We start from the raw sequence: 24,895 nt of genomic DNA, 5'->3' as shown, positions 1-24,895 counted from the left end.
AACCGGGAATCAAAAAAAGTGAAGTAATGGTCCCAGGGACATGAAACTGCTGAGTGGCAGAGCTGGAACCCAAAGGAGAGCTCCGCTGACCCAGAGCCTGAGCTCTTAGTGATTCTCTGTCTGACACGGGACAAGGCTTCCTGCTTCTTGCAAGAATCGTAAGTTGATGCTTCCCTGCATGGTTTCCAAGCTTCCAAAGTTACCAGAAAACCTCAAGAATATTTACTCTCGAGTCTCTGGACCAGTTATTAAACTTTAGGGCCCATCAGGACCTCATGGAGGGCTTGCTGAAACAGATGGCTGGGCGCTGCCCTGAGAACTGCCGGTACAGTAGGCATTGTTAGTGCTGCTGCTCCGGGACGTCTTTCGAGAACCACGGCCTCGGCACTCTCCAGACTAAGGTTCTCTAACTAGCCTCACTGCCTTAGTTGCCTCACCTACCTAATTAATCTTCCGTTGTTCAGTCCTGGGTCCCCTGGGGTGTGCTTGACAAGCTATGAAGTTGTCTTTGGTAGCGCTGTGTGTTTGGGAATTCCCGGAGCTCTTCTGAAAATAGTGAATAGCTCCCACTTCAAAAAATAATTTACCTTTGCCTTAGGTAAGTCCTGAGATCCCATCAACTGCAGAAGGAGGAGCCTGGATGAACCAGCGGTACATGGCAAGGCAGCCTGGCGCCCTGAAGCCAGACCAGTTCTCTGGAAGTCAGGGGCAGTTATTTTTAATAACCTCTTGGGATTCCCTCTAGGAACCAGTCACAAGAGGGCATTCATTGAAACCTCTTCAGAGCATTCACACTGAGAAGGTTAGAGTTCCAAATGTGAATGACTGACCTTTAATGCCTCTCTCCCCAACACTCATTCCTCCACCCCGAGAGGAGGCCTAACTGGGTGCCCTGCACTCCCTATTTAGCTCATTTTCTTTCTCTGCTCAGTCTCGCAGGAAGCTGCGAAAGAAGAAGCCCGTGGTCCAGGCCTGCTCACACGGAGAGCCTAGAGAAAGTGACCAGGATTAACAGATTTAACGCTGGACTTGCTTATCTTGCAGGACACATCACCTGGTGATGTTCCCATTGATCCCTTCAGAGCAGGGCATCCGATCCTAGGCTTTTGTGGACTGCGAAAAATAAATGAACAGTTTGGTGGCAAAGCAAGAGAATTCATCAATGGAAGAAAAACAACGGCAAGGAGCACAGGTGATCGAGGATCACGGCACAGCAGGTGTGTCTCCCTTCCTGCCCATGACTGCCGCTGCTGTGGGCGTTGGTATGAGAAGGTGCCAGTTCATGCAGACTCAGACGCGAGTGGGTGGGGACTCGGGCACCAGGAGGAAGCCTTTGGGAAGCAACCGCACCTTCACCATGAAGCACTAAAGGACAACAGAATGGATGAAAGGCAGGCTCTACTAGAAACCACCACGTTTTTTGAAGCGCTTTCCTTTTCTTCAGGCAGAACCAATAAACCTTCCTTATTTCATCCCCAAGAGGATGGCCAGAGGGTGACTGGACTGGATAGAAGCCAGGATGACTCAGAAAATCTTAGAGGGTCTGTCTCTGGGACTGCAAATGAGAACTATTGCATTCTGGCCACCAGGTTATCCAGCAAGTCCAGCCACATCATAGATTGCACAGAAGTATCCCCCCAAAAAGGAGTAAAACGATTAGACATCTATTAACATTGTATATCAAGCATTGTATATTCAGCTCTTGCTTCTTCAGTTACCACGGCAACTCAATAAGACAGGTGTTATGATTATACCCAATTTACAGGCAATGTGATTAAGAAAATATGAATTTAAGCAATTTGCTTGTGCTCACCCAGCTAGTAAGTGTGGAATTGTGATTCAGTTCAGATCTGATGCCACATCATAATCTTAACCTTTATACCATATTCCTTCCAAACAATGCAGAACATATTTTGAGACATAAAACCTGAAAGTACCGAAGGACAGAGCAGAAGGCAGAGGAAGATTTCTTTAACTCCATATCACTGGTATCGAGGTCTGCTGAAAAGTGTGGTTTGGTCACCCATGGAGTAACTGGAAGATGTAAGTTCTGTCTAGCTCAGCCCGGGAGGAGGACTGTGACTCAGGGGTCAGCAGCCAGGCACAGTCCTGGAAAAAAGGCGGATGGGGACAGCAGGGCAGGGGAGCAAATGGAAATGCCTTTCCTATCTTCTGTCAAGGAGATGGGTTCCTAACATTCTTTTGAATTTGAAGGAGAGACCTGGGCCAGATGCAAATGAAATAATCAGTAGACAGTTCCTGTTTCATAATTGCCTAGGAATATACACCAACCAGCATCATCGACGGAGGGAGAATGTACTCAAAGTTAGTTCTTGGTTCACAAGACTGAGCTACAAACCCTCTGTGGGAACAAGAAAAACCCTGCCATGAAGACAGCAGGGCACGATGGCTGCTTGGCCTGGGTGGTTCTCACCTTTCCAGATGCCTCCCCAGCCTGCAGGGCTTGGCAGTGTAAACCCACCTACTCTCCCATCACCTCCTCACTCCATCACTGGTATTGGAGCTGCAAATTTGTCAATGAATGTTCTTCCCCTTGCCATCTGGCAATATTAGCTCTCTAATGAATGGCTTTAACTTGTGCATTTGTTTTTTTTTTGACAAATGTGACTTTTAGTTGAATTATGCAACATTCATAAATAGCAAATGCTAGCTGATTGGAACCAATGAAAGCCCTTAGAGTTGCCAGCAAAAACGAGCTCTTAGCTGCACATGTTACTGGGATCGCCCAGACATTTGAAAGGCACCTGATTATTTTTGGAAAGAACTTTTTACACACAAACTTATGTCATCTGTTATATATGTGGGTATGTACTTGAATGTGGATGAGTTCTTGCAAGCCAGCCATGCTCTGAATATAAGTGCTAGATACACTTGGCTTTGAAGCAAGACACTCTTGGGTTTGAACCCGACTTCTGCCCCATGAACCTGGGTATGTTCCTTAACCGATCTGTGTCTCTAGTTTCTCATGTGTAAAATAGATACACTAAATCCTTTGCAAGACTGCCGTGACAAATAAGTGAAACACACATGTCACGTGCTTGGCACAGAGTCTGGGTGTATTATGGCTCAATGATTCATTAACTATCATCATCACCATGATGTATTCATAGAAGATTACGGTAGACATCACTTGCTGTCTCCATAGTCCTTCCTTTCTGAAAACTGCCGCAGGGATAAGCCTCCAAAGCCATATTTTTATTCCATGACGCCGCTTTAGTGATTGAGCAAGAATGAAGCAACTAAGGAAATGTGACTTGAGGCCATTTTTCTACACTCACACAGCCACTGGGTTCTTGATTCAACCTGGCGTATTCCTTTGCCTGAAGTTTGAAGTGGGCATTGGTCTCCAGTGGTCCTCTGAACTAAGAAACTGTCAGGTCGTGTCTGGCAATGTGCTTGTTAAGGTGGTGAAGGTCGGTCTACAGAGCGACGTAGTTGTAAGGAAAGAAGCAGATCTGACTTTGACTTTAAGTCCAAGAGAGTGGTGCCTTGGCTTGGGTAACTTTCCGTGAGAGACCCCATTCCATCCTTCTATCTATCCATCTGTCATCTCCCTCTTGCTCACTACTTTGGGTGGGTTTCCATTGTCTTCAATAAAAGATCTTCACTAAGTGTCATCTCTGCACCCAAGGCCACCAAGTCTTCTCTGTGAAACTCGGAGAACCTAAGCATCTGAGAGTTACTTGGTTATTTTAGAAAACTACACCCACACACCCCTTATGTTATATTTTCAACTCCTAAAGGACACGAAGTAGAAAATCAAAATAATCATATATGTAAGGAAGTCATACGTGTATGGAAAAGAAGAAAAAATAAACAGAGAGCTATTAACATCCTTGGTCTTACAAAAACGGGTCCTCCAATCGCTTTTCAGAACCCAAGCAAGAAGACAGAGACCCTGGGTCTTTACCTGGTGTTGCACTGGATACTGTTGGCCACTGCTGGTCAGGCCCTCCCGGACCAGCCCGTAGAATGCCAGCCTCCTCCAGGTGCACAGAGCTGAGTAAACACACAGACCCAAATGACAGTTAGACCAGAAACGCCTTTCCAGATCTCATTCCTCCCTCAGAAAGTGCTTACACCTCTGGAGGCAGGGCTGCAGCTAACACATTCTACTAGTGCTCAAGCAGAAGCGATTACTGCCGAGCAGTCACCTTGCAGAAACTGCAAAAAGCATTGCTGACTTACTGCCTACTCTATTCAGGCAATAAACATTTTTTATCTTTATGGCAATTTTGGTTTTCATTAATGCCACGGTATTCATTTAATCTAACTGGAAACCCATCAGAGAGCTAATGCTGTTTTAACATCTTAATGCTGAGACAGATGAGGGTAGCTTGTTCTAAAAGCTCCAAGCCTCTCTTGCTGGTTCTCTCATTTCTGGATTCTCTGAGCCAAAGGGGAAAACACATGAAAATTATTTGCTGATAACGGTAGTATTATTCCATTTTGGCTACCCAATTAATTCTTAGTCTTATATTCTGTTTTACTCCTTCTATGTCTTGTACTCATAGGCGACCCACCCTACATTTAGGGACTGGAGGAAACTTAACACCACTAACTCACAGATCCCAGTTCGGAAGAGATCAATTCAGCGTGAAGTAAGGCAGGGAGTGGGTCATGAACCGGGAGATCGTCAGAGGCTAGCGGAGACGCACAGAAACTGCTCCAGGGCAGAGAGGACGTCAGAGTCACTTGTGTATGCGTGATGCTAGCACATATCAGACCCTCCAGTGTTTGTTGGATGAAGGAAGGAAGGAACAAATGGGACACTAAGGGTAAATATCATCCAAGAAAACCCTCGCCAAAATTAGAGGATTCTTTTAAATTAGACATTGGTTCATCTTGCAAATTGAGCTGCTAAAATGAAACTTGCACTACTGTTTGAAGGGGTTATGTGAGACAGACTTGGACTATTGCGGGGAAAGGCCAGCTATATAATTAAATATTCTCTTATTCTTTGGAAATTCAATCAGTAAGCTGTGTCCTATTGCTATTATTCCCCTCATCCACACCCTAGAATCTTCTCTTCTATCCAAATATTAATATCCTTTGGGTCTTCCTGGATGGGTTCAATCGGATTCATTCTGAACTACACGTGTAACTCCCCTAAAACTAGCTCAGCTCAAAGCAGAATTTTCAAAGGAACAGCAACATGATACCTGAGGCTGGAAGGACCAGAAGCCAAGCACACGAGTGAAATAGATGAGCATTAGTTAAGTTCACAACTCTAGTGCGTGGTCAACGTACTGCATTGTGACTAATAAATTGCATTTAGCTTTAATTTTTATTTCATTTATTATCCTCCTTAAATCTCCTATTTTAATTGAAACCTGACTAGGAACACATTTGGCTTTTTTTTTTTTTCATTTAAAAACAGGGTAAGGATGGGACATGTTTTAGTATTTAAATTAAATTAAAGTTAAATGTGGCTTTTAAGCTGGACCTCATCACTTTGGCACCTTTCAAGCAAAGCATGAATTCACCTGGGGCAGAGTTGGTATGGTAAACCGCACCTTTCCTACTACATAGCTCCGACACATAGCTCAGATGCAGGCTGAAGCATAAGTTGCTCTCTGACAACCTAAAAAATCCTCCTGATATCTACTATTATAATAGACCTAAAATTACGACCCAGGTTCCAATGTAACATGTCACCGAGCCAACTACCTCCCGATCTTTAACCCTTCACTGTGTTTTTCTCATTTAGAAATAGCAGCCACTATAATGATTTCTGCTCAATTGTAATGTAAGGCTTAAGGATATGTTAATTTTAACTTAATGCATTTCAATGGACTAAAACTAATTTTTCATGAACTCAACACATACTTTGTACGCCATCTCTTCCGAGATTGACCTAGGTTCGGTGAAGATCAACCTAAGAGTTGCCCAGATGCTTTGAGGGGCTTAAGTTTGAAGTTTATTCCTTCCTTAAAACAAAATCCTTTCGGTGGTAGTGATCCTTAGTTTCTTGGCTCCCCCCATTTGGTTTCCAAAGACTCGCAGATAATGAATCTTTGATTTGGCCCCACGGTATGGACACTAGATCAGCTCTGGGAATAATGGTTGTTAATCAATTACTGTCAAAGAGACAAAGTAGAGAAAGCAAAATTACATTTTGTCTGACTCTTTGAGTAATACTATTACTCCAGATTAATTTAAAGTAAGCTAGATTTGGACTCCAAATATTTAATAAAGGGCCTTGCCATGGCTCATCCTCCGAAAAGCCCATGACATCGATGGCCATAGGATGGCAGAGATAAAAAGACTCTAATAGGGGTGAACGTGAACAAGAAAAATTACCAATTACTGGGGGTGATAGGCTGTAACAGTCAATGTGCAATAGAAAATCAAGGTGGACAACGTGTGGATACGCATTACACGAGGTGCTCAAGTCCAAAAGTGTCAGTATTAATTACAGGTTGTAAGGAAGCGAGGGGAGGCAGGCAGGGGGGCCAGAAAGTAGAGATGGAGAAGGGATAAATGAAGTTGGAATTTCTTCCTTAGAGAAATTCTGATGAGAACAAGCATGCAGCAGCCAGTCTCTGTGATTTTACAGGAGACTTATTTGCCAGCACTTGAGAAGCACTTGGCACTGACCACTTCCAATGTTTCAAGGAATAGACACAGACAAAAATAATTACATTCCCCTGGCAACGTGTCTAAAGCTTCTTAGTTTTGACAGCTGCTTCCGGTCTATGGAGATGTAATTTATCTGAGCCTTACAAAGTTCAAGTTACTTCAGAGCGAAGAAAGGAGGAAAATACATACCTGTGCATTCCTGCTCTCAGGGAGGCAGAGTAACGCCAGTCAGGATTGGGCTGCCGTGGCTGCAAAATCACAAAGGGAGTTTTTATTAATATGGCCAAACAATGGTCTCCCAGCGATGATGTACACTGGTTAGTTGTTTCTGAAATATTTCCATGCACCTAAAACATGTACTGAAGGAGCCATTTCACGTGCAACTCTAAGACGATATTCATATATGCAGCACTTCAGGAGGAAATTAAATGAGCCCATCAGGGTCCTCACACCGGCTAAGTAGCACAGAAAACCAGATTTAATAATGCCATAAGGACCAGCTTTGGCTTCACCTTGCCCCAAACAGGTCTGTGTTCTTAAGGCAGCGCTAGGGATGAGCAGTTTATTTGGAGACAGGAAAAGCTCTTGTTTTTGTCCTCAAATGCTCCATTAAAGGAACATCCCCAATTTGGTTTTCCAGCTGTAACAGGGCACGTGACTGCACAAGTTCTGCTGGTCTGGCTGGACTGCAGAGTGCTGTGACCCACTGCTGGCTTCGCAGACTGCAGCATGTTGGACCCAGGACGGATGTGCCCAGTCATAACACCGGCCACTGATAACCGCCTCTTCTGCTGATTGAAGGGGAATGCTAGGAAGAGAAAAACCAACCACGGTGGGGCTTGACCTTGTTTTGCTACATAACCCTTATTGTGAAATTGCACTTGCTCCCTGCTCCTCTGCGTGCTTTGCCTCCTCACTCAAATACTGTTCACGAAGCTCTAATTGTTTCACAAGGAGTAGCTGACATCCAAGAAGAAGCTGACTCATTCTGCACCACCAATGTGTTAGGAAGATCTGTTGCCCTGTGTCTCCAAACTGTCAGTCCAAAGTGGAGGGGACAAAGAGGAAGATAGGGGCACCTGAGTGCTGTTCAGTGAATTAGGTGCTACGTTGCATCTATTCAGGAATCAATGGGGACAAAAATCAATGACCATCACTATCTTGTATCAATTAGAAGGTTTATATGAAAAGCCTGCGATAGATGTGCCTTTCAATGGGTTATCACAGGCAGAGGTTAAAGTGGTCCTGTCACTAAATACCGAGGCCTATTTGAGTGAAAAGATGAGAGACAGAGGTTGTATTCTATGTTTTTCTCTGGATTCTAATTATCACATTTGGTAGACACAAAGCCACAGTAATACCAATAAACTATTTCAAAATGCCAATAATTCTTATTCATATAGTTCATTGATGGGAGGCACAGGGTTTCATAAACACACTTCTTTACAACATCTGGAGAAGAAGTGATCAGCAGCTCAACTTCCAGACAGCCTCTGGGCTGGCTAAATGGCATTCAAAGACTCAGCCAAAGTCAGAAAAAGCCCCAGCTCTAGGATACTTCAAATGTCGCCACACCCTAACTGCCCTCTCTGGTCCCTTTCGCTCTGTTGGCAGGATATGAACATGCAAGCTGCTTCATCTTTGCTTTTTAAGTTCACAAAATGCTATGGACAGTCCCTAGAAAGTAGCTGAAAACCATCTACAGACCAAAAGAAAGGGTTGCCACCTTCTACCAGTGGCGTTCAAGGGAACAGAAGAGAAAATATTTGCAAATCATTCTGTAAACCTGAAAATATGACCAAAGTACTTTTTATTAATCAGATCATCATCACCTTTCACCTCACCGTCGGCAGCGCGAGCGTCAGCTCATCGGCTCTGAGACCCTTCCTTCAGGAAAGACTTCGGTATCTGTTGAGTCAAGTGCTGCCGATTTTTCAATGACTGGGGGACATTCATGATGGAAACTGCCGCAACTCGATCCTTGGGATGAAATCAGCAAGCTCATTTTGCTGAATGGCAAAGTTCCAGCAGGACTGACCAGGAAGTTCAGCTCATTACACAAAGTCCCTTCCTCAGCAACATTTAATTTGTCACGCTGCTAATTTCTAGACTAGTCCATCAGCAACAAGATGCTTCTGAGATTCATTTGCCAGAATCATAGTTATGATGGCCAGTAAGATCAGGCAGGGAAAAGGTTAGAAAGGAAGTAATGAATGTTTTTAAGGATCCACACAGTACTAGGCAATGGGATAAGCACCTTATACGTGTCATTGCATTTATCTTAATCATTTATCTTAATGCTTTAAAAAAAATAGTTTATTCTTTATTGTATTTTTTCCATTCTATAAAAAGGACTATATCTGTTTTATTCATAAAACACGAATATCCTGAGATATTCATAATACATAGCTATGTCCTCAGAGCCTAGTAGGGTTCAGGTATTTGCAGGCTTTTAAAGTATTTTTGAATAAATGAACTATCAAGCAAGGGCAACATCACTGCACTTAAATGACAAAAATGAGGAATATGAGCTCTAAAGAGATTAAGTTACTTGCTTAATTGATGGGTTTGGCTAAAAGTCATGCTCGGGTCTCCCCAACATAAAAGCCTGTGTTTTAAATAAATTTACATGAACTGATAGATATTTTTTCTTTTTTCCTCCTTTTTACTTCTGTGTTTCCCAGGTATCGCTTTATATTAAAAGGATACAAAATTAAAAGTAATAAAATGTACATAGGTTTCATCCAAATTTGGTTAAACTTGGGAAAGTTCAAGTGGAAAGGTTGACTTCTAATACACCGGACACAATGAAGACACATATATTCAGGCTTTGAACTAATTGTGATTATTTAAATCTCTAATATTTGGATGATACATCCTAGGACTTACTTAATTTCTGTTGGTGAAAAGCCCTAGTATGTTCCTGTCATTCCAAAGCTTAGTCCTTTAGTAGAATAACGGGCACGAAATTCCAGGTGTGGAGAAACTCAGTCAGGGAGTCCACAGGGGTGATATAGTGTAATTAAGGAACAAGAACCTATTTAAGTTTCTATCAAAATTATGGCAAAGATACCCTGTAGTGGTATTTTTATTGTAACACCATAGCATATTTGAGCTACAGAAAGGTGAAACCTCTTCCAAGACAGATTTAAAATAAAATAGAATAAAAATACCCAATGTCATTCATAAACTCACAGAACTACTCAGAGAACAAAATGCTATCTCCTTATCATGGAAATCCATGTGGAAGCTATCAACAAATGGCCCTCTGGGACATGAGGCTAGCTGGAGCATCTCATTTTCCTTCCTAATAGGACTCTAGTAAGGATGTATCCACTGTGGGTTTTTCACAGTGATATTCTGTGATCACTGAATAAACGATGTTTGGCAGAATCCTGAGATGGCCCCTAAGATCCACACAGCCTGGTGTACGTGCCCTGAATAATCTCCAAGCCTGTGTATGATGGATCTTACTCTGTGATTAGGTATGTTACATGGCACAATTGGCTTAAGAAAAGGAGATCACCCGAGAGGGCTTGACCTAATCACAGGAGCCTTTTAAATCTGGGTCTATAGATCAGCAACAGATACCAGTGAGATTGAAGCGTGAGAGGGATTCCATGTGAGAGAAGATGCTCCATTGTTAGGGACCATAGGGCAGGGGCTGGAGAGCAACCTCTAAGAGTTGAGGGTGACCTACAACCAACAGTAAAAAAATGGGGATCTCCATCCTCAAGCAAGTGAATTCTGCCAACAACTCAAAGGAGCTTAAAGGCAAATTCTATGCCCCAAAGCCTTCAGAACAGAACTCAGCCCAGCAGCCATGTTGCTTTCAGCCTTGTGAAAACCTAAGCAGAGAACCCAGTCACATCATGCAGGACCCTGAGAGAATAAACGACTGTTGTTTTTAATCACTACTTGGTGGCAATTTCTTACATAGCAATAGAAAATGAACATACAGACTGTCAGTTATTAAGGCAAAAAGGAACATAACATTTAAAGTAATCATTGTTATGTTACTTTAACTATGTATTAGTTAATACATATAACTATGTATTAGTTGTCTAGTAAAGCAAATTGAGAATTCTAGGTTAAATACTTGCCTCTGAAGTCATTCACAACCCCTAATCCACAGAGCAGGAAGGTAAAATAAACATGACTTTAAAACATACTAATGGGTTTCCGTACAACAGAAAATGCTGGGTTTGCTTAATTCTGGACACACAGCCTGCTGACGCAGCACTTCCTCTCTCGCTCACAGTTTCACCTCCGTGGAGCCCAGAGTTCCGACCCTGCAAGGCCAGGATGGAACTGATGTTGTTTACGTGCCAAGGAACTAACATTTCTCTTCACTTTTGCAATGTCAGATATTTCTTTGTATTTCTCAAGTGCAAATTCTCGGAAGAACAACAAATAATATGTAGGCTAGCAGATTTAAAACACTTAAGAAATTCTCTTGGCTTTAGTTTTGAAATCATGATTAAAGATTACAATGCTCAAAATATTATATGAATAAGCTAAATTTATATTCACACTATAATATACACGGGGACATTGAGCCAGGTGAAGTCCTACAAAAGTCACATTCAAAGACACCTGTAAATCCCCATTAAGTTCAGCTAAGTCTCCGGGCGTGGTGATGACAACTTTTCCTCCAACATTTATAAACTGATATCATCCTGACCTCCCATTGAGAGCAAAAATTGGTGGCCAACCGAGGCAAGTCTCCAGAACTGACTCTGCTATTCTGCCAGCGTGCCAGTGGACAGTTTATAATACGCCAGACTGTGTCCCTGCAGAGTGTTCGGAGGTAGACCAGATGCCCACACAACTGCTCACTCCTGGGTCAGAGGAAAGGGTAGGCCAATGACATTCAAGCTACAATAAATGGATTTGTTCATCAGTCAGAATATGTACAAGATAAAGAGACAGAGAAGAGCTCGGCCATAATTCCATCTGGCTCAGCAGATCAGCAGAAAAGGGAGGAAGGAGGTAATTTGAATAAATTATTATATTATCAGACCAAAGAAGGGGAAGGGTCTAGTCAAGGAACATGTATAAATGACCCATGGACATGGGCAACAGGGTGGGGATGGACTGTAGGAGCAGGGGGTGGGCAGGTCAGTGGACAGTAACATGGGAAAAACTGAGACAACTGTAATAGTGCAATAAAATTTTAAAAATAAACCTTTTCTCAGAAGAAGAGTCCTAGAATCAATATGGAAATGGCAAAGCAAACAGCTCCAGCTGCACATTGGAATGGAAGTTCACAGATACAATTTCTTTGGCTATTGTGATCAGTGTGCACGTTTTATAAATCTGCCACCAGAACACTTTACGCTCAGTGCAAATTCTGATCCAGGACAGAGTCACCAGAGAGAAAAAGTCAGTCCTGGGGGAAATAAACTAGGTGCCACTTAAACAGAAGTGTTAACCCTTTCAGGTCAATGCACCTGGAATTAGGGTAAATACGTGCACACATGGCAGAAACAACTGAAGAGGTGATGACTACCAAATTTGGAAATAGGTGGGAGTGAATGCAAAACAACTCACTTCTGGTAGTCTCTTGGGATTTCCACATCTTGTACCAACTGGTCCCACTGAGGCACAGTTGGATAAAACTGCCCAGAACAATCAAAGTGACTCAGCAGTAGTGGCAGCACCACCAATGCGCAGAACTCACCTTAAGATTTCATTCCTTTCCCTGGAGACTCCGAAAGCGGTGCCAACCACATTCAGTATGAAGTTTTCAGAATCTCCAAAGAGATATTCTGCCCTGTTACCAAACAGCTACTTCAAAGACCTCACTGCACAAGTGGCTCACCGGGGGTAAAATTCACCAGCAGATCAAGGGCTGGTGTTAAATGCTCATGTTTAATAACCAACAAGACAGGAGTCAGAGAAAGAACAGAGATAAAAGACACACACAAGCTATGCCAACTGTAAAACAAATAAACAAAAATATATTAGCTTGGCAGGAACATTTTTACTCATTGATCCACCTATTTGTGACCTACTTCTAGGCAAGGAATCACTCTCTTTCCAAAAGCAGTTAATTTATACTACTCGGGGAACTGTTGGTACCACAAATGCCTGGATATCCCATATCAAAAGAAGTATAAACACTGAGATTTTTGTCCACTCATGCCATTTCAAAAAGCACAGTCTTTGGGGTCAAACAGGCATGGGTTAAAACACCACTAGCCGAGTGACTATGAATGTCCCTTAGCCTCTCTGAGCTTGTCCCCTCACGTTAAATAATGATAAATGTTTACTTAACGTATGACTTATGGGTAATGAAACTATACGTCTACTGCAGAGCAGAGCATTTTCATACAGCAGGGTAGTCAGGGAGTGCATGTTCCCTTGCTCATCCTCTCCAACCCCCATCTCATTTTAATGGGGACACCGGCATTCACTGCATCCCAGGCGTCTCCTGCCATCTGCAGTAACTCAGCATGGAAAAGAGAAAACCTAACAGGCGAGTTGATCAGGCTGACCTAGTAGTGACAACTTGCAGAGTGGCGTGATGTTTGTTCCCATTCTTGCCATGCTATGACAGTGTGACACCCTCCCCCCATCACTGCAACAATTTCAGGAGCTGTAGATCTTAGGGCCCTTCGCTGGATTTCCAGAAGTGTCTGGCAGAAATTTGCCTTTATTAAATCATACACTTTCCTGGCAAAATCCCACAAAAGCAAGCACTTTCCTCATAGACTCTGCTCCCTCGATTAAAGGTTCGTGCACCACAGCACATGGTAACACACAGGTCAGAGTAAAACCAATAGTTCACGTATGGAGGTGCCCCAAGCTTTGAGCCTGGAGAGGGAGGGTAAGCATGTCATCCCCCTGAGCTTCCGGCTCACAGCTGGTGGCGAGCATGCCTGACCTGCTCTCTGTCCCTCTTCAGCATTTGTGGCCCACCCCAGGCCCAAGGGGCTTCACAGGAATTTGTTAAGCAAATGTCTTACGGCATCCATATTTAAAGCTAATCCCTTTGACATGCTTCCAAAAGCTATGATCTAAAGAATTCTAGAAATTCCTTGATTGTCCTCCTTGTTTTTCTTAATCTCCAATCTGCCTCCCCGTGGCTGCTCAGCATTCACTAACATTAGTCTCTTCTGATAAATCTGCCTACAATGTACATGGGCAATTCTCTCAATCCATCTCTGTTCTTTTTTTTCCTCTGTGCATATGCATTACTTTCCTCAAGGTTATCATGAGTTTAGAATGTGAGACTGTGGACATTAATAAAAAGACAGCAATATGGCAATGAAAATGCATCACTAACATACGGAGGGACAATTCCTATGAACTCAGTGTGTAGTAGCTCTAAAAGTTCTAGCTACAAAGGAGTTGTGTAAAAAGATAACAACTCATCGTTACTTATGGGACAAATTTTGGCTTCTGAAATCCAAGTCTACAGTACCACAAAGCAGATGTCCCTATTATTTCAAGCATGCTTATGGAGACAAACACATCTACACATTCATGCACTGTCCAATAATTTACAAACATTCTTCATACTCATGAGCAAGCTGGCCTCATGCCCACTTAAAACTAGTGCATTCACTAACACCTGTCATTTCATGTACAGTAAGCCATCCACTTTCCAAGCCTCTTGTAGCTATTGCAAACCAAATTTTAGACCCAGAAAATGAACATGTGCTTTGGAACATGCTGATGTATTACCATATAACTTAAATACTTGAGGGGCTTGAAGAGCTACTTCACATCTCAGCAAAACCTTAGGAATTGTCAACAGGGAACGAAAAGATATAGTTTTCATTTAAGCTAAATGCAGGGCATCCTCTTACAATGAATTCACACTATGCCAGGAAAGTGACTAGTAGGACAGTTCTTTCCCCTTCTCTTTCTCCCCATTCCCAGATAGTTCTGGTCTTCTGCATAATCCCACACCCCTAATCCACTCATTCTATTATCAACCTGGTCCGACCAGACAAAAATTGGTTCTTTGTCTCTCTGCTTACCACCATTCGTTTCCTCTGATGGCCCCTACAGAAGAGTTACCACATCAAACAGCCAAAGCAAAGTTGGGCTTCAGGGTGAGGAGGTCCATGTTCTTTAGCTTTATCACCTCTGCCATGCATTTCTGGAATATCCTATCACATGAGTTCAGTGCAATTACTAGAAATATTAACTGGATAATTTTCACTGTAGACAATTCAAGGTATAAACAGGGACAGCACACAGAGGTGACCACCACAGCCCTGGGAGGTTTCAGAGCTTTTTACAAAACAACACTCCTACAGCATTGCAAAGGAGAACTTTCCTGTGTGTAACACAGCGGAGGCCACTTCCCCCTGAATCGCAATGGGATGCCCTATAGCATCCCATATAGCATCGTTTTATTCCCAAGTCTATACTATTTCTCTACAGAGCTGAATTTAATATCAAATATTTAAGACTAATCCTCATTTCTCAAGCAATTTTATGGTGAAAGCTTCATATCCTGAAAAGAAAATGGAAAGTAAAAACAATTCTCTAGTACTACTCTTCCAGAGAGGAAACAGCAGATTACAATCAGATCACAGATACTATATATACTCAGTTTACAGATAACCCCTGTCACTGAAAATAGCCTAATACAGCCATGCACATGATACTGGGGTGGGGGGGGGGGAGTGAAAAATGCATGACTTTGTGGAAGCCCCCCTGACTACTATCTCACCTCATTTTGAGAAACTGCCTCATTTTTTAGAATAATCAGGTTCCCAGCACTCTGTCCACTTTGGCCTGTGAGTTGCCTGCTGTCACTTGCTGCTGCTTGGGCTCCCCCAGGCCCAGGTCCTGTCTGCGCCCCTGTGTTGTAAAACATGAAAGTGTCACTCCCTGAGCCTGCTGTCAGACAGGCCTTGTAGCAATAGGTCTTGGTGAGGGAGCCGTTCCCTCGCACTTCAATGAAGTGAGGCTGCACTTTGAGGCCATGCGGTATCCTGGCATCAATATTGTTATTGGCCTGTTTGTACAGGTCTGCGCGGCACCGCTCCCTCACTCCACAGAAGCCTCCGCAGCAAGCAGTGCCGTAGGCAGTGTAGCGGTAGCACTTGATGATGCTCAGAACAATGATTGTCAAAAGAAATATAAAAGATACTGTGCTTAATGCTATTATGAGATAAAGTGTGATTTCAGAGTATGTCCGAGGACTCCGAACATGTCTCTGAGTATCAGGGAGGATTCTGGAAACTCTGTCCACCACAGCTACTGTAATGGACACAGAGGCTGACAGTGATGGCTCTCCGTTGTCTCGGACCAGCACGGTCAGGTTGAAAGTGGTTCCACTCTCGTCTCCCATCTTCCTGGTAGTCCTAATTTCTCCTGTGTGTAGTTCTACTTTAAAGAGGTCCAGGTCAGAAGTCTGGGCCAGATGGTAAAAGAGCCAAGCGTTTTGCCCAGAGTCTGAGTCCATGGCTATGACTTTGGTGACCAGGTAGCCAGCAGGGGCAGTCCGAGGCACCATCTCAATGGCTGTTGACGAATTGGTTGAGGTAGGGTACAGGATGTAAGGGGCATGGTCATTCATGTCTACCACATACACGTTGGCGGTCACAGTGCTGCTCAGTGGTGGGCGCCCCTTGTCCTGGGCCTCCACAGTCACCAAGAACTCCCGAAACTTCTCATAGTCAAAGGAGTTGACAGCATAAAGGCTGCCACTGGCAGTGTCGATGGAGACATAGGAGGTGACTGGCAGCCCTTGAATCTCCCTCTCCAGGAGGGAGTAGGTCACCTCTGCATTCTCCTTTTCATCTGGGTCTGTGGCTTGCACAGTGCAGAGCAACACCCCTGGCAGATTGTTCTCCTGGACATAGATGGAGTAAGAGTCCTTCAGGAAGCTTGGTGGGTTGTCATTGATGTCAGAGATCTCCACCTGCAGTGTCCGCTGGGATGTGAGCTGTGGTACTCCCCCATCAGTGGCTGTCACTGTGATGTTATAGGCAGCCACCCGCTCCCTGTCCAGCGGGCCACTCACTACCAGTGTGTAGGAGTTTCCAAAGCCGTTCAGTCGGAAAGGCAGTGTGGCCTCCAAGCCCAAGCTCACTTTCCGGTTGGGGCCCGAGTCTTGATCATTGACACTGAGAAGGGCCACCACGGTGTTGAGTGCAGCATCCTCAGGCACTGGGCTATACAGGTCTGTGAGTACCACTTCTGGAGCATTATCATTCACGTCCACGATGTCCACCAGCACCTTGCAGTGGCCCACCATGGGCACTGGACCCCGGTCAGTGGCTTGCACGTAGATCTGATAAGAAGACGCTTCCTCATAATCCAGCGCTCCACTTACCCGCACTTCCCCTGTGCTGGCATCGATGCTGAACAGCTGCCTCTCCCTGTCCGATGTGTAGCTGCTCAAGGAATACCTGAGCTCCCCGTTGGAGCCCTCATCCGGATCTGAGGCGTTCAGCTTCACTACTAACGTGCCTGGGGGCGCGTCCTCCCGAAGCTGGACGCGGTAAGTGGACTGGTCGAAAGAGGGAGAATTGTCGTTAGTGTCCAGGACGCGCACGGAGATCTGTGCCGTGCCGGAGCGGGCTGGGCTGCCGCCATCCACAGCTGTGAGAACCAGGTGGTGCCAGACTGCCTGCTCTCGGTCTAGGCCCTTACGCAGCACCAGCTCCAGGACCTTACTGTTCTCCTGAAATGGTTTCAGGTCCAGCTCGAAGTGCTCGCTGGGGCTGAGCTCGTAGGTCTGCACCGAGTTGGCACCCACGTCGGGGTCCTGCGCACTCTCTATGTGAAAGCGCGCTCCAGGCGCCACCGATTCGCTTACCTGAAGCTGGTAATCGGACCGCGGGAAGCGCGGCGAGTTGTCATTGATGTCCAGTACCTCCACCTCCACGGCGCTCACAGCCACGGGGCTGTGCGCCAGCACTTCCAAGCTGAGCAGGCAGCGAGGCCGCTGCTCACACAGCGCTTCGCGGTCAATGCGCTCGTTGACGAAGAGCGCTCCGCTTGTCAGGTCCAGCTCCAGATAGCGAGGGCTGGGCGAACCCAGATGGTTAATGCGCAGGCAGCCTGGCCCCAAGCGCCGCAGCTCCAGCCCCAGCGCTCTAGCCACGTTGCCCACGAGCGCTCCGGGTGCCTGCTCCTCTGGCACCGAGTATCGCAGCTGGGAGGCCACTGGGCCTGGCAGGAGCAGCAGCGGGAGAGTCAGCAGCAGCAGCAGCCAGGGCATGGGCGGCCGGAGTCCCGTGTGCTCTGTCGCCCCAGGTCTGCTGCACGCCAGCTCCATAGCCACTGGCCGAGGCGGAGGCAGCTGGGCAGGGCCGGAGGCAGCAGCTTCCCGAGCTGCGCTCCACGCCCGGCCCCGCCTCCGTCTCCGCTCCTGCGGCCCGGCGCCCGCTCCCCACGGCTCACGCACTGGCAGACGCTGGGGGCCGCTCCCCTGGTAGGCCCTCCGGAGGGCTCCTGGCCCCACCGCTCCGCCGACTCCCCATATCCCAGCTCCTCCGCACGCTGCGGAGTCGCTCAGCTTGGCTTCGCTTCCTGTACCTCCGCCGCCACGGCTGCTCCAGGGGGGAGGGAAAAGGAAGCAGAGGGGAGGGGGTAGTGCTCAGCAGGTCCGGTCCGATTCCGCACGGAGGTAGCGGACTGCGGCCCACACTGCTCACTCGCTCCAGCCACTCCAGCCCCAACTCCTTCACTCTGCACCCACCAGATCCCAGCAGACCGCGGGGACGCGGCCACTCCCTTTCTCCCTGCCCCCACGGTCCTGTTCATCCAGCCTCCACGGTCTTGTAAGAAGATTACTGTGGGAAAAGCAGCTGTCTCTAGGACTCCGGCTATCGGCTCCCCAGGAAAAGATTTCCAAGCGCAGTAAGAAAAATAAACGGAAGGCCTTAGCTGAGCAGAGCGTCAGGGTGGAGGCTCCACGTTCGGAGGAAACAAACGCGGGGCGGGGGGCGGGGGGCGCTCTGGGGTTACTGATGATGGGGATTGATTATTTACCCGACCCCAATATTTTTCCTGGAAAACTCATAATTACTGCATAAAGTGTTCAACTCCTAGGGCAAAGGGAGGGGCGTGGGTAGTGCTGTCTTCTTTTAGAGCAAACCTAGAGCTAGCATTCTGGGATTCAACACTCAAGTCTGACACAAGCCTTGTGGCCCTTCCTTTCAGCGTGTGCCTCCGGCAAGTAAACGATAGTTCAGGTTTTAAAATTCTCTCTTTAAAAATGTGGCCCCATGAAGCTGCAGGCTAAACTCTTATTGGACCCTTTTGATCATAGTGAGGGAATCTAGTAAAATTTGAAAGAGATTCATCCCTCAAGCTTTTCCTTATTTTACTTCAAATCTTTTTCATTTATCACCCAAGACATTTTCTTTGTTCTTTCCAGAGTAATTTTAAAAATGTTCTTTAATGGATGACAATGTCCTCAGGAGCCCACAAAACCATTCAGTCGAGAGAGTTACTCTTGATCTCCCCAGTCTGGCTGGAATTCGGACTCCACCATAATGCCCTGCAGGGAAAAGTCTGCTGTTGCAAAGCAGAATGTGGGAGGCTGCGATTTATTTTACAACAGCCAGCAGTTTCAATGGCTGCAGGTCACCTTCCAAAAATATAGCTCCTTTACATCTCCGAGTCTTGGTTCCCCTAAGACTCCACCTTGAATTGCTGCAGAGGCAACAAAAAGACAACCACTTCTCTTCCACCAACAGGAAGGCAGAAGGATCACAGGAATCCTTTCCGTGCTGTGTCACTGCCTCTGCATCTCTGTTCTGAACATACACTCTTCCCAAGCCCTGTAATCGCTTCCCCAAGAGTTTAAAATCCATTGCTCCACATGGAAAAAGCACTCACGAAAATGTCCGTTCTCTTCTTGGTCTCCTAGCATCCTCTCATCCCTAGCATCTTCCTCTGTGGGTCATTTTCCAGCCATGAACTGAAACGAAGCCAGACTAAGACCTGACATTTGGCATGCTTTCCTTCTTAAGGGGAGAGCTGAAGAGGCCAAGGCAATGATTCTGACACCCAGATTTTAGAGGCCTGGACTAGCACATCCCTTCCTTCCACCCCCCAAGTGCACTGGCTGACAACACTCCCCAAACTAACCAATTGTATTCCAGAGAAGCTCCCAGTTTCCTGCTATCACTGCTGCTTCCTATTTGCCCTCTGTTCCCTCAAGAGTGCAGAGTAGAGAGCAATTTCCATCACATTCCATTCCCATCTTCTTTCTTAGGTCTCTGGCTTCTCCCAAAATGTCCCTACTGTAACCTTGTCTCTGTTTGCTGTGGTAATCTGATCTCAGAGAGCCTTAAACACTCAAGTGCATGAATTGGCCTTTGTCTTCACCCATTACTTACTTCTGAAAATAAATGGCTTATAAGTGGAATCAAGTTATAAGTTGTCAGGAAGAGTGACCTTTACTTCCCTCATCTCCTCCCAGGCCCTCACCGTGGCTGCCTCCTCTGCCTGCAGCTCAGAAACGTGGCCACTGGGTATTGACCGTGCATGGCCCTGTGCCCCGGAAAAGATCAAAGGCACTTAAGGAAGAGATTAATGGAAGTCCCCAACTGTCACATCTCAGGAGAAAAACCAGGGCTTGTCTTTTAGCAATTTTGTCATCTTCCAGCAAGGACGCCTGCCAGGTTGTCCATTTTGATGTGTCAGGATCATAAGCTTCAACTAGTATTTATTCCCTCAAAGACTGAGAAGGCAAACAAACCAGCCACAGCAAAGACATGGTGCTAAAGAGGTGGTACAATCTACATTTGGCGCCACAGTGATTTACTTCCTCATGCTGTTGTACTTGGCCTCTGGTCAACCTTGCCAGCTGGTGAGATGGGATTACTTAGACAGCTGGCAAGTGCCCTGTCTACAAATACTAATGCTAATGCCTCAACCACACTGTTGTGCACTTCCTTCCCTTGGATTTTAAAGAAGTCCCTATTACAAAGCAGGATAGCCCAGTGATTAGAAACACAAACTTTGCAGTCAGTCAGTCACAGCCCTGCCCATGACGAACTCCGTGGCCTTGGCCATGTCACTTAACCTAAGCTTCAGTTCACTCATTTTAATTAGGGATGACAATATTAAGTAAAACTCACAGGGTCGTTATGATCACATGAGAGGATGTACGTGAAACGATGTGCATAGTGACTGACAAGTACAATATTAACTATAATTATTAAAACACAGTAATTTATTACCGTCAGATAACACCTGAGTTGACCATCCATATATGGCAAGACCCTTTAGGTATCAAACACAGAGAAGCACCTGTAACTATGCCAGACAGGAAGTCAGTGATGATGGGGAAGGGGAGTGTGCACCAACATTATGCTTGTCCAATTGTTTCTAGAGCTTATCCTTTATTTTGAAAACAAAAACCAGTCTGTTTCTACATCACCAAGGAAGAGGGACTTCTGTCATAAGTATTCCTTCAAGGGATTTACTTGCTCACAAGATATTCACCTTTTTAGGATACATGAGAACACTTGAGCAACAGAGCGCAGACAAGTTCCCGAAGATGCCATCATCTCCGGAGCCCAGTTTAGACTTGGCACGGAGGTACTTAATTAATGTTTTTTGAACAGAACTGAATTTAGAATTTTGCTTGTACAATTCTCGCAAACAGAAATAACTTCTTTTTATTCCCTCTTTCTGAATCTTATATGTAATTCAAGGTCCATCTTAAAACCCACGTAACCCCTGAAACATCGTCTATTCTAAAAATAATAGTCTTTTTTCTCTTTCACAGTCTACCAAATATCTCGAATGCTGACGTGTCATTCTTTAATTCATCAAAATTCTTTAATATTATTTCTTTACCTTAACTATAAGCAACTTTCAAGCAGAAGCCATGTCTTATATTTCTGTGTATTCTTCACAGCACGGGAAACCTTATAAACTCCCAATGATAAGTGATGTCTGTTTCATTTTCTTCAGACCTGCTTTTAGAAAATTCAAAAGGAGCCGCTTCAGTTCAGGCCCTCGGCCCTTGTTGTGTACGGACAGACCACGCCTAACAGAGCGAGGGCTCAAGAGCCCGCAATGATTTTACTACAGTTTGCTTCCTTTAAAATTTGAAAAATCAAAGTATTTCTAACCTGGAGACACTCAGAAGGGCTCTTCTCCAAAGTATTGTGTTATCATGCTTTCTACTGTGTACTATAACTATAAAATGAAGGTGTTCCTTGCTCATAACTAACAAGAACAGTGACATGATGAGAGAAGAACGATGATGAGACATGGTTTTGTTTACTCCCGAGCTAGAAAGGAGCCCTGACGTAGCATCCCTCAACTGTACCCTTCAGGTGTATCTGTAAGATGCATCTGTCATGAGGTTACTGGCCACAGGAGCAAAACCAATCACAGTACAACTGTATGAAGCCTATAGGAAGAACACTGGCACTCCGTGAGCTCTCCTAACTCACATAAACTTTCCTTTCTCTATTATTAGCATCAGAAATCATTTTACTTTAGGGAACCACACAATCTGGAGCCTTTTGGCCACAGGGCAAGGGCACATGCTCATTTATGCGATCAGGCTTTGGGCTGACCATTACAAAAATATCTGCCAAATAGGGAAGGACCTAATTTTCATTTTAAGTTGTGTGTTTCTTTATGTTTTCCACAAACCAAGCACACGATATATAATTTTAAAACAGAGGCAAATGAACATCCGTCGGGGCTACCTTTAGTCCAAGGCAGTTAAAAAACTCCATCTTGCTGGGAAGGAACAGGACTTCTGATCTGCATACATCTCCAGAAGGCAAACACTTTCCAGTATGATTTTAGCGTCCTTTACAGTTACAGCATCCAGTGGATGCAGAAATAACACGTCCCCTCCCCTGCAGAGGGAATACATTATCTTCTAGGGAGAAATCCTTGAAATGTCTAGTTCTGCAGTGTTTAGTTGATTCTTACCTGAGGCATCAGAAAATTGCTCAGAATAAACAAAAGGACTCAAACTATCTTTGGATGAATGACAATAAAAAGGGAGAATAGGTTGAAGGCTTGGGACAGATTGTGCAATATGAACAGATGAAATCAAACTATTCGATTATTTTGGAGTTTTGCTTCTCTATCCGTATTCTCAACTGAGATGGCCTAACAAAAATCACAGAATGTTAAAAGTTGAGAGATATTTAGAAGCCAACCCATCCAAATTCCTTATTTTTCATTGAAGAAAATGTTTAAGCAAAACTTGAACCTCGAAATCAGTGAGGAGATACGAAGGATTATTGTGCTGTAATTAAATCAAGAGTATGTAGCGAAATAATGATCTACAAATGTGACCAACGAATCAAATTTCCTGTCTTTAAAGTGTCACTGAACTTGATATAAATGCCTTCAAAGCTATAATATTACTAACATGACTGTTTATGAGTACTTAGAAATGAAAACACTCATTCTAGGGACTATTTTCTAACTAAGCACTGGTAACATAAAACCAACCACAGAGACAAAAATGTTCATAGGCATTTTAGATTTTCAGTTGCAGAAATCATTGATAAGGGAAATGCTACAGGCCAAGTCTCTCTGGGACTCACGGAGACATTAAGGAAAGTCTCCTAATATCCTTGCAGACAAAATGAAAAAAAGAAAGGCTGAAAGACAGGGTAGTTAGGCAATTTTATAATTGTTTGAATAACTGCACCAAAGAGTATTTATTAATGGAATGCTTCAACTTGGAAGAAGTCTAGTAGGTAATTGCAGAGATGCATCCGCCATTCGTCTCATCCCATTCAACATTTTATCAATGACTCATGACAAGGAAGCATCAAGTCTCCAAGCTAATCTAGCAGCAAGGTGAGCTCTCTGGAATACAAATAACAGCTACCTAGGTTAAGCCACGCTTCTACTTCACTAAAACTACTACCAATATTCTCTTTGAGACTTCACATGACAGAAATTTGTAAATTTGTATTTAAGCTAATTTCTGGCTTTCAGTATTGCCGTTAAAACCTGTTCCAAGTTTCCATTCATCACTTGGGGCCTTTTATTTTAATAGAAAACTTTGTTTGGCCCTGTTTCTCCCCTGCAATTCTTGGGATTTTAGCCATAGAATAAAATAGGATGGTAATTTGGCACCAAAGAACATTCTTGTTCCCAAGTGGGTTTTAGCCAAAGCATTCATTGATTTGGATACTTTTCTCTCTCTCTCTCTCTCCTCTCTCTCTCTCTCTCTCTCTCTCTCCATATATATATATACACACACAGATATATGTATATATATACACACATATAGATATACTTCAACTATATATATATATAGTTGAAGTACCTCTAATCTGAACTGTTTTCCAAGATATGACCTAAGCTCAGTCTAAACAAAGGCCACCAGTTCTCCTTTCTACACCCATCGTGTTTGCTGCTTGGAAAAAATGAAACATTCCTATACCTCTGCCTAAGAAGGGTCAATTCAAAAGTTTTTGTTCATATACTCAATATATCAAGTAATTGTTGGCTTTGGGGGTCCCCATTGCATCCTGATGCCTTAATGCTAACAGTTTACATATTATTTCTATACATATTATCTCATTTAATCCTCACAAAAGCCCAATGAGGTTGGTATTAATGAAAAACTGGATCCCAAAAAGGCAAAGCAATTTGTCAGAATCTCTAGGAAGCTTTTTTCCACAAGATTGTAATATAACATTTGGCCGTTACACAAGCAATCCTGATGATAAATTGTATCACTCAAAAACCAAATTATTATGTTGTACAGCTGAAACTAATATAATGCTATGCCAGTTACACCTCAGTTTAAAAAATTGTATTATTGGTCTCAAGCTATTAATTTCCAAATATTTTATATGAGATCCTGTTCTATTGTTTTCACACCTACAAATTTCTTTTTCTTTTAGAGACTTCAGTTGGATCTTCTGCATATATTCTTTAAATGGCTGGCCTTGGCAAAATTGTGATGCTAAACAGATTTGTATTCTATATCCCAGCCTCCTTCCCACCTACAATGTTTGCCTAAGTAATGGGGTTTTACAAGTGACTTTGACTTTTCTGATATAAATCCCATTCATGTGTTCCTTGTGATGGATTTTGTTACACAATTCCTTCAGCAGTTATGTGTACATTACAAGGAAGATAAAATATAAATCCTCTAAATTAGCCAAGAGCAGATGTACTGTGTTTTTTGTGAATATTAAAAGATCCTTTAAGACATTTTTATGAGATAACTAATGTGACCTAACCTTTCTTTATCAAAGCTCATTTCATCACAGTTATTTAGAAAAGAGTTATAGATTCTTCAATTTTGTGATAACCTCAGAAATCTTTCCATTCTTTAGATAGTGGGCACTAGAATTAAATT

General features: G+C 44.1%; 1 protein-coding gene across 13 annotated transcripts in view; it reads right to left on the bottom strand.

The window, feature by feature from the left end:
• LOC112318205 (protocadherin alpha-C2) overlaps positions 1–24,895 on the bottom strand; it is a 186,943-nt gene that overhangs the window by 27,276 nt on the left and 134,772 nt on the right. For 12 of the 13 annotated variants that reach the window (XM_045183992.3, XM_053913150.1, XM_053913154.1 and 9 more), the window contains exons 2-3: positions 6,793–6,851; positions 3,932–4,020 (exon numbers count right to left, since the gene is read on the bottom strand). In XM_045183992.3, coding sequence (XP_045039927.2) covers positions 3,932–4,020; positions 6,793–6,851 — 148 coding nt within the window. Of the gene's footprint in view, positions 1–3,931; positions 4,021–6,792; positions 6,852–15,295; positions 18,354–24,895 lie in introns of those variants that run through there. The other variant, XM_024575334.3, reaches the window with a different exon arrangement.

The sequence above is a fragment of the Desmodus rotundus genome, chromosome 10 (assembly GCF_022682495.2).
Source record: "Desmodus rotundus isolate HL8 chromosome 10, HLdesRot8A.1, whole genome shotgun sequence".
NCBI lineage: Eukaryota > Metazoa > Chordata > Mammalia > Chiroptera > Phyllostomidae > Desmodus > Desmodus rotundus.
This window is presented reverse-complemented; position numbering and strand designations above follow the sequence as displayed.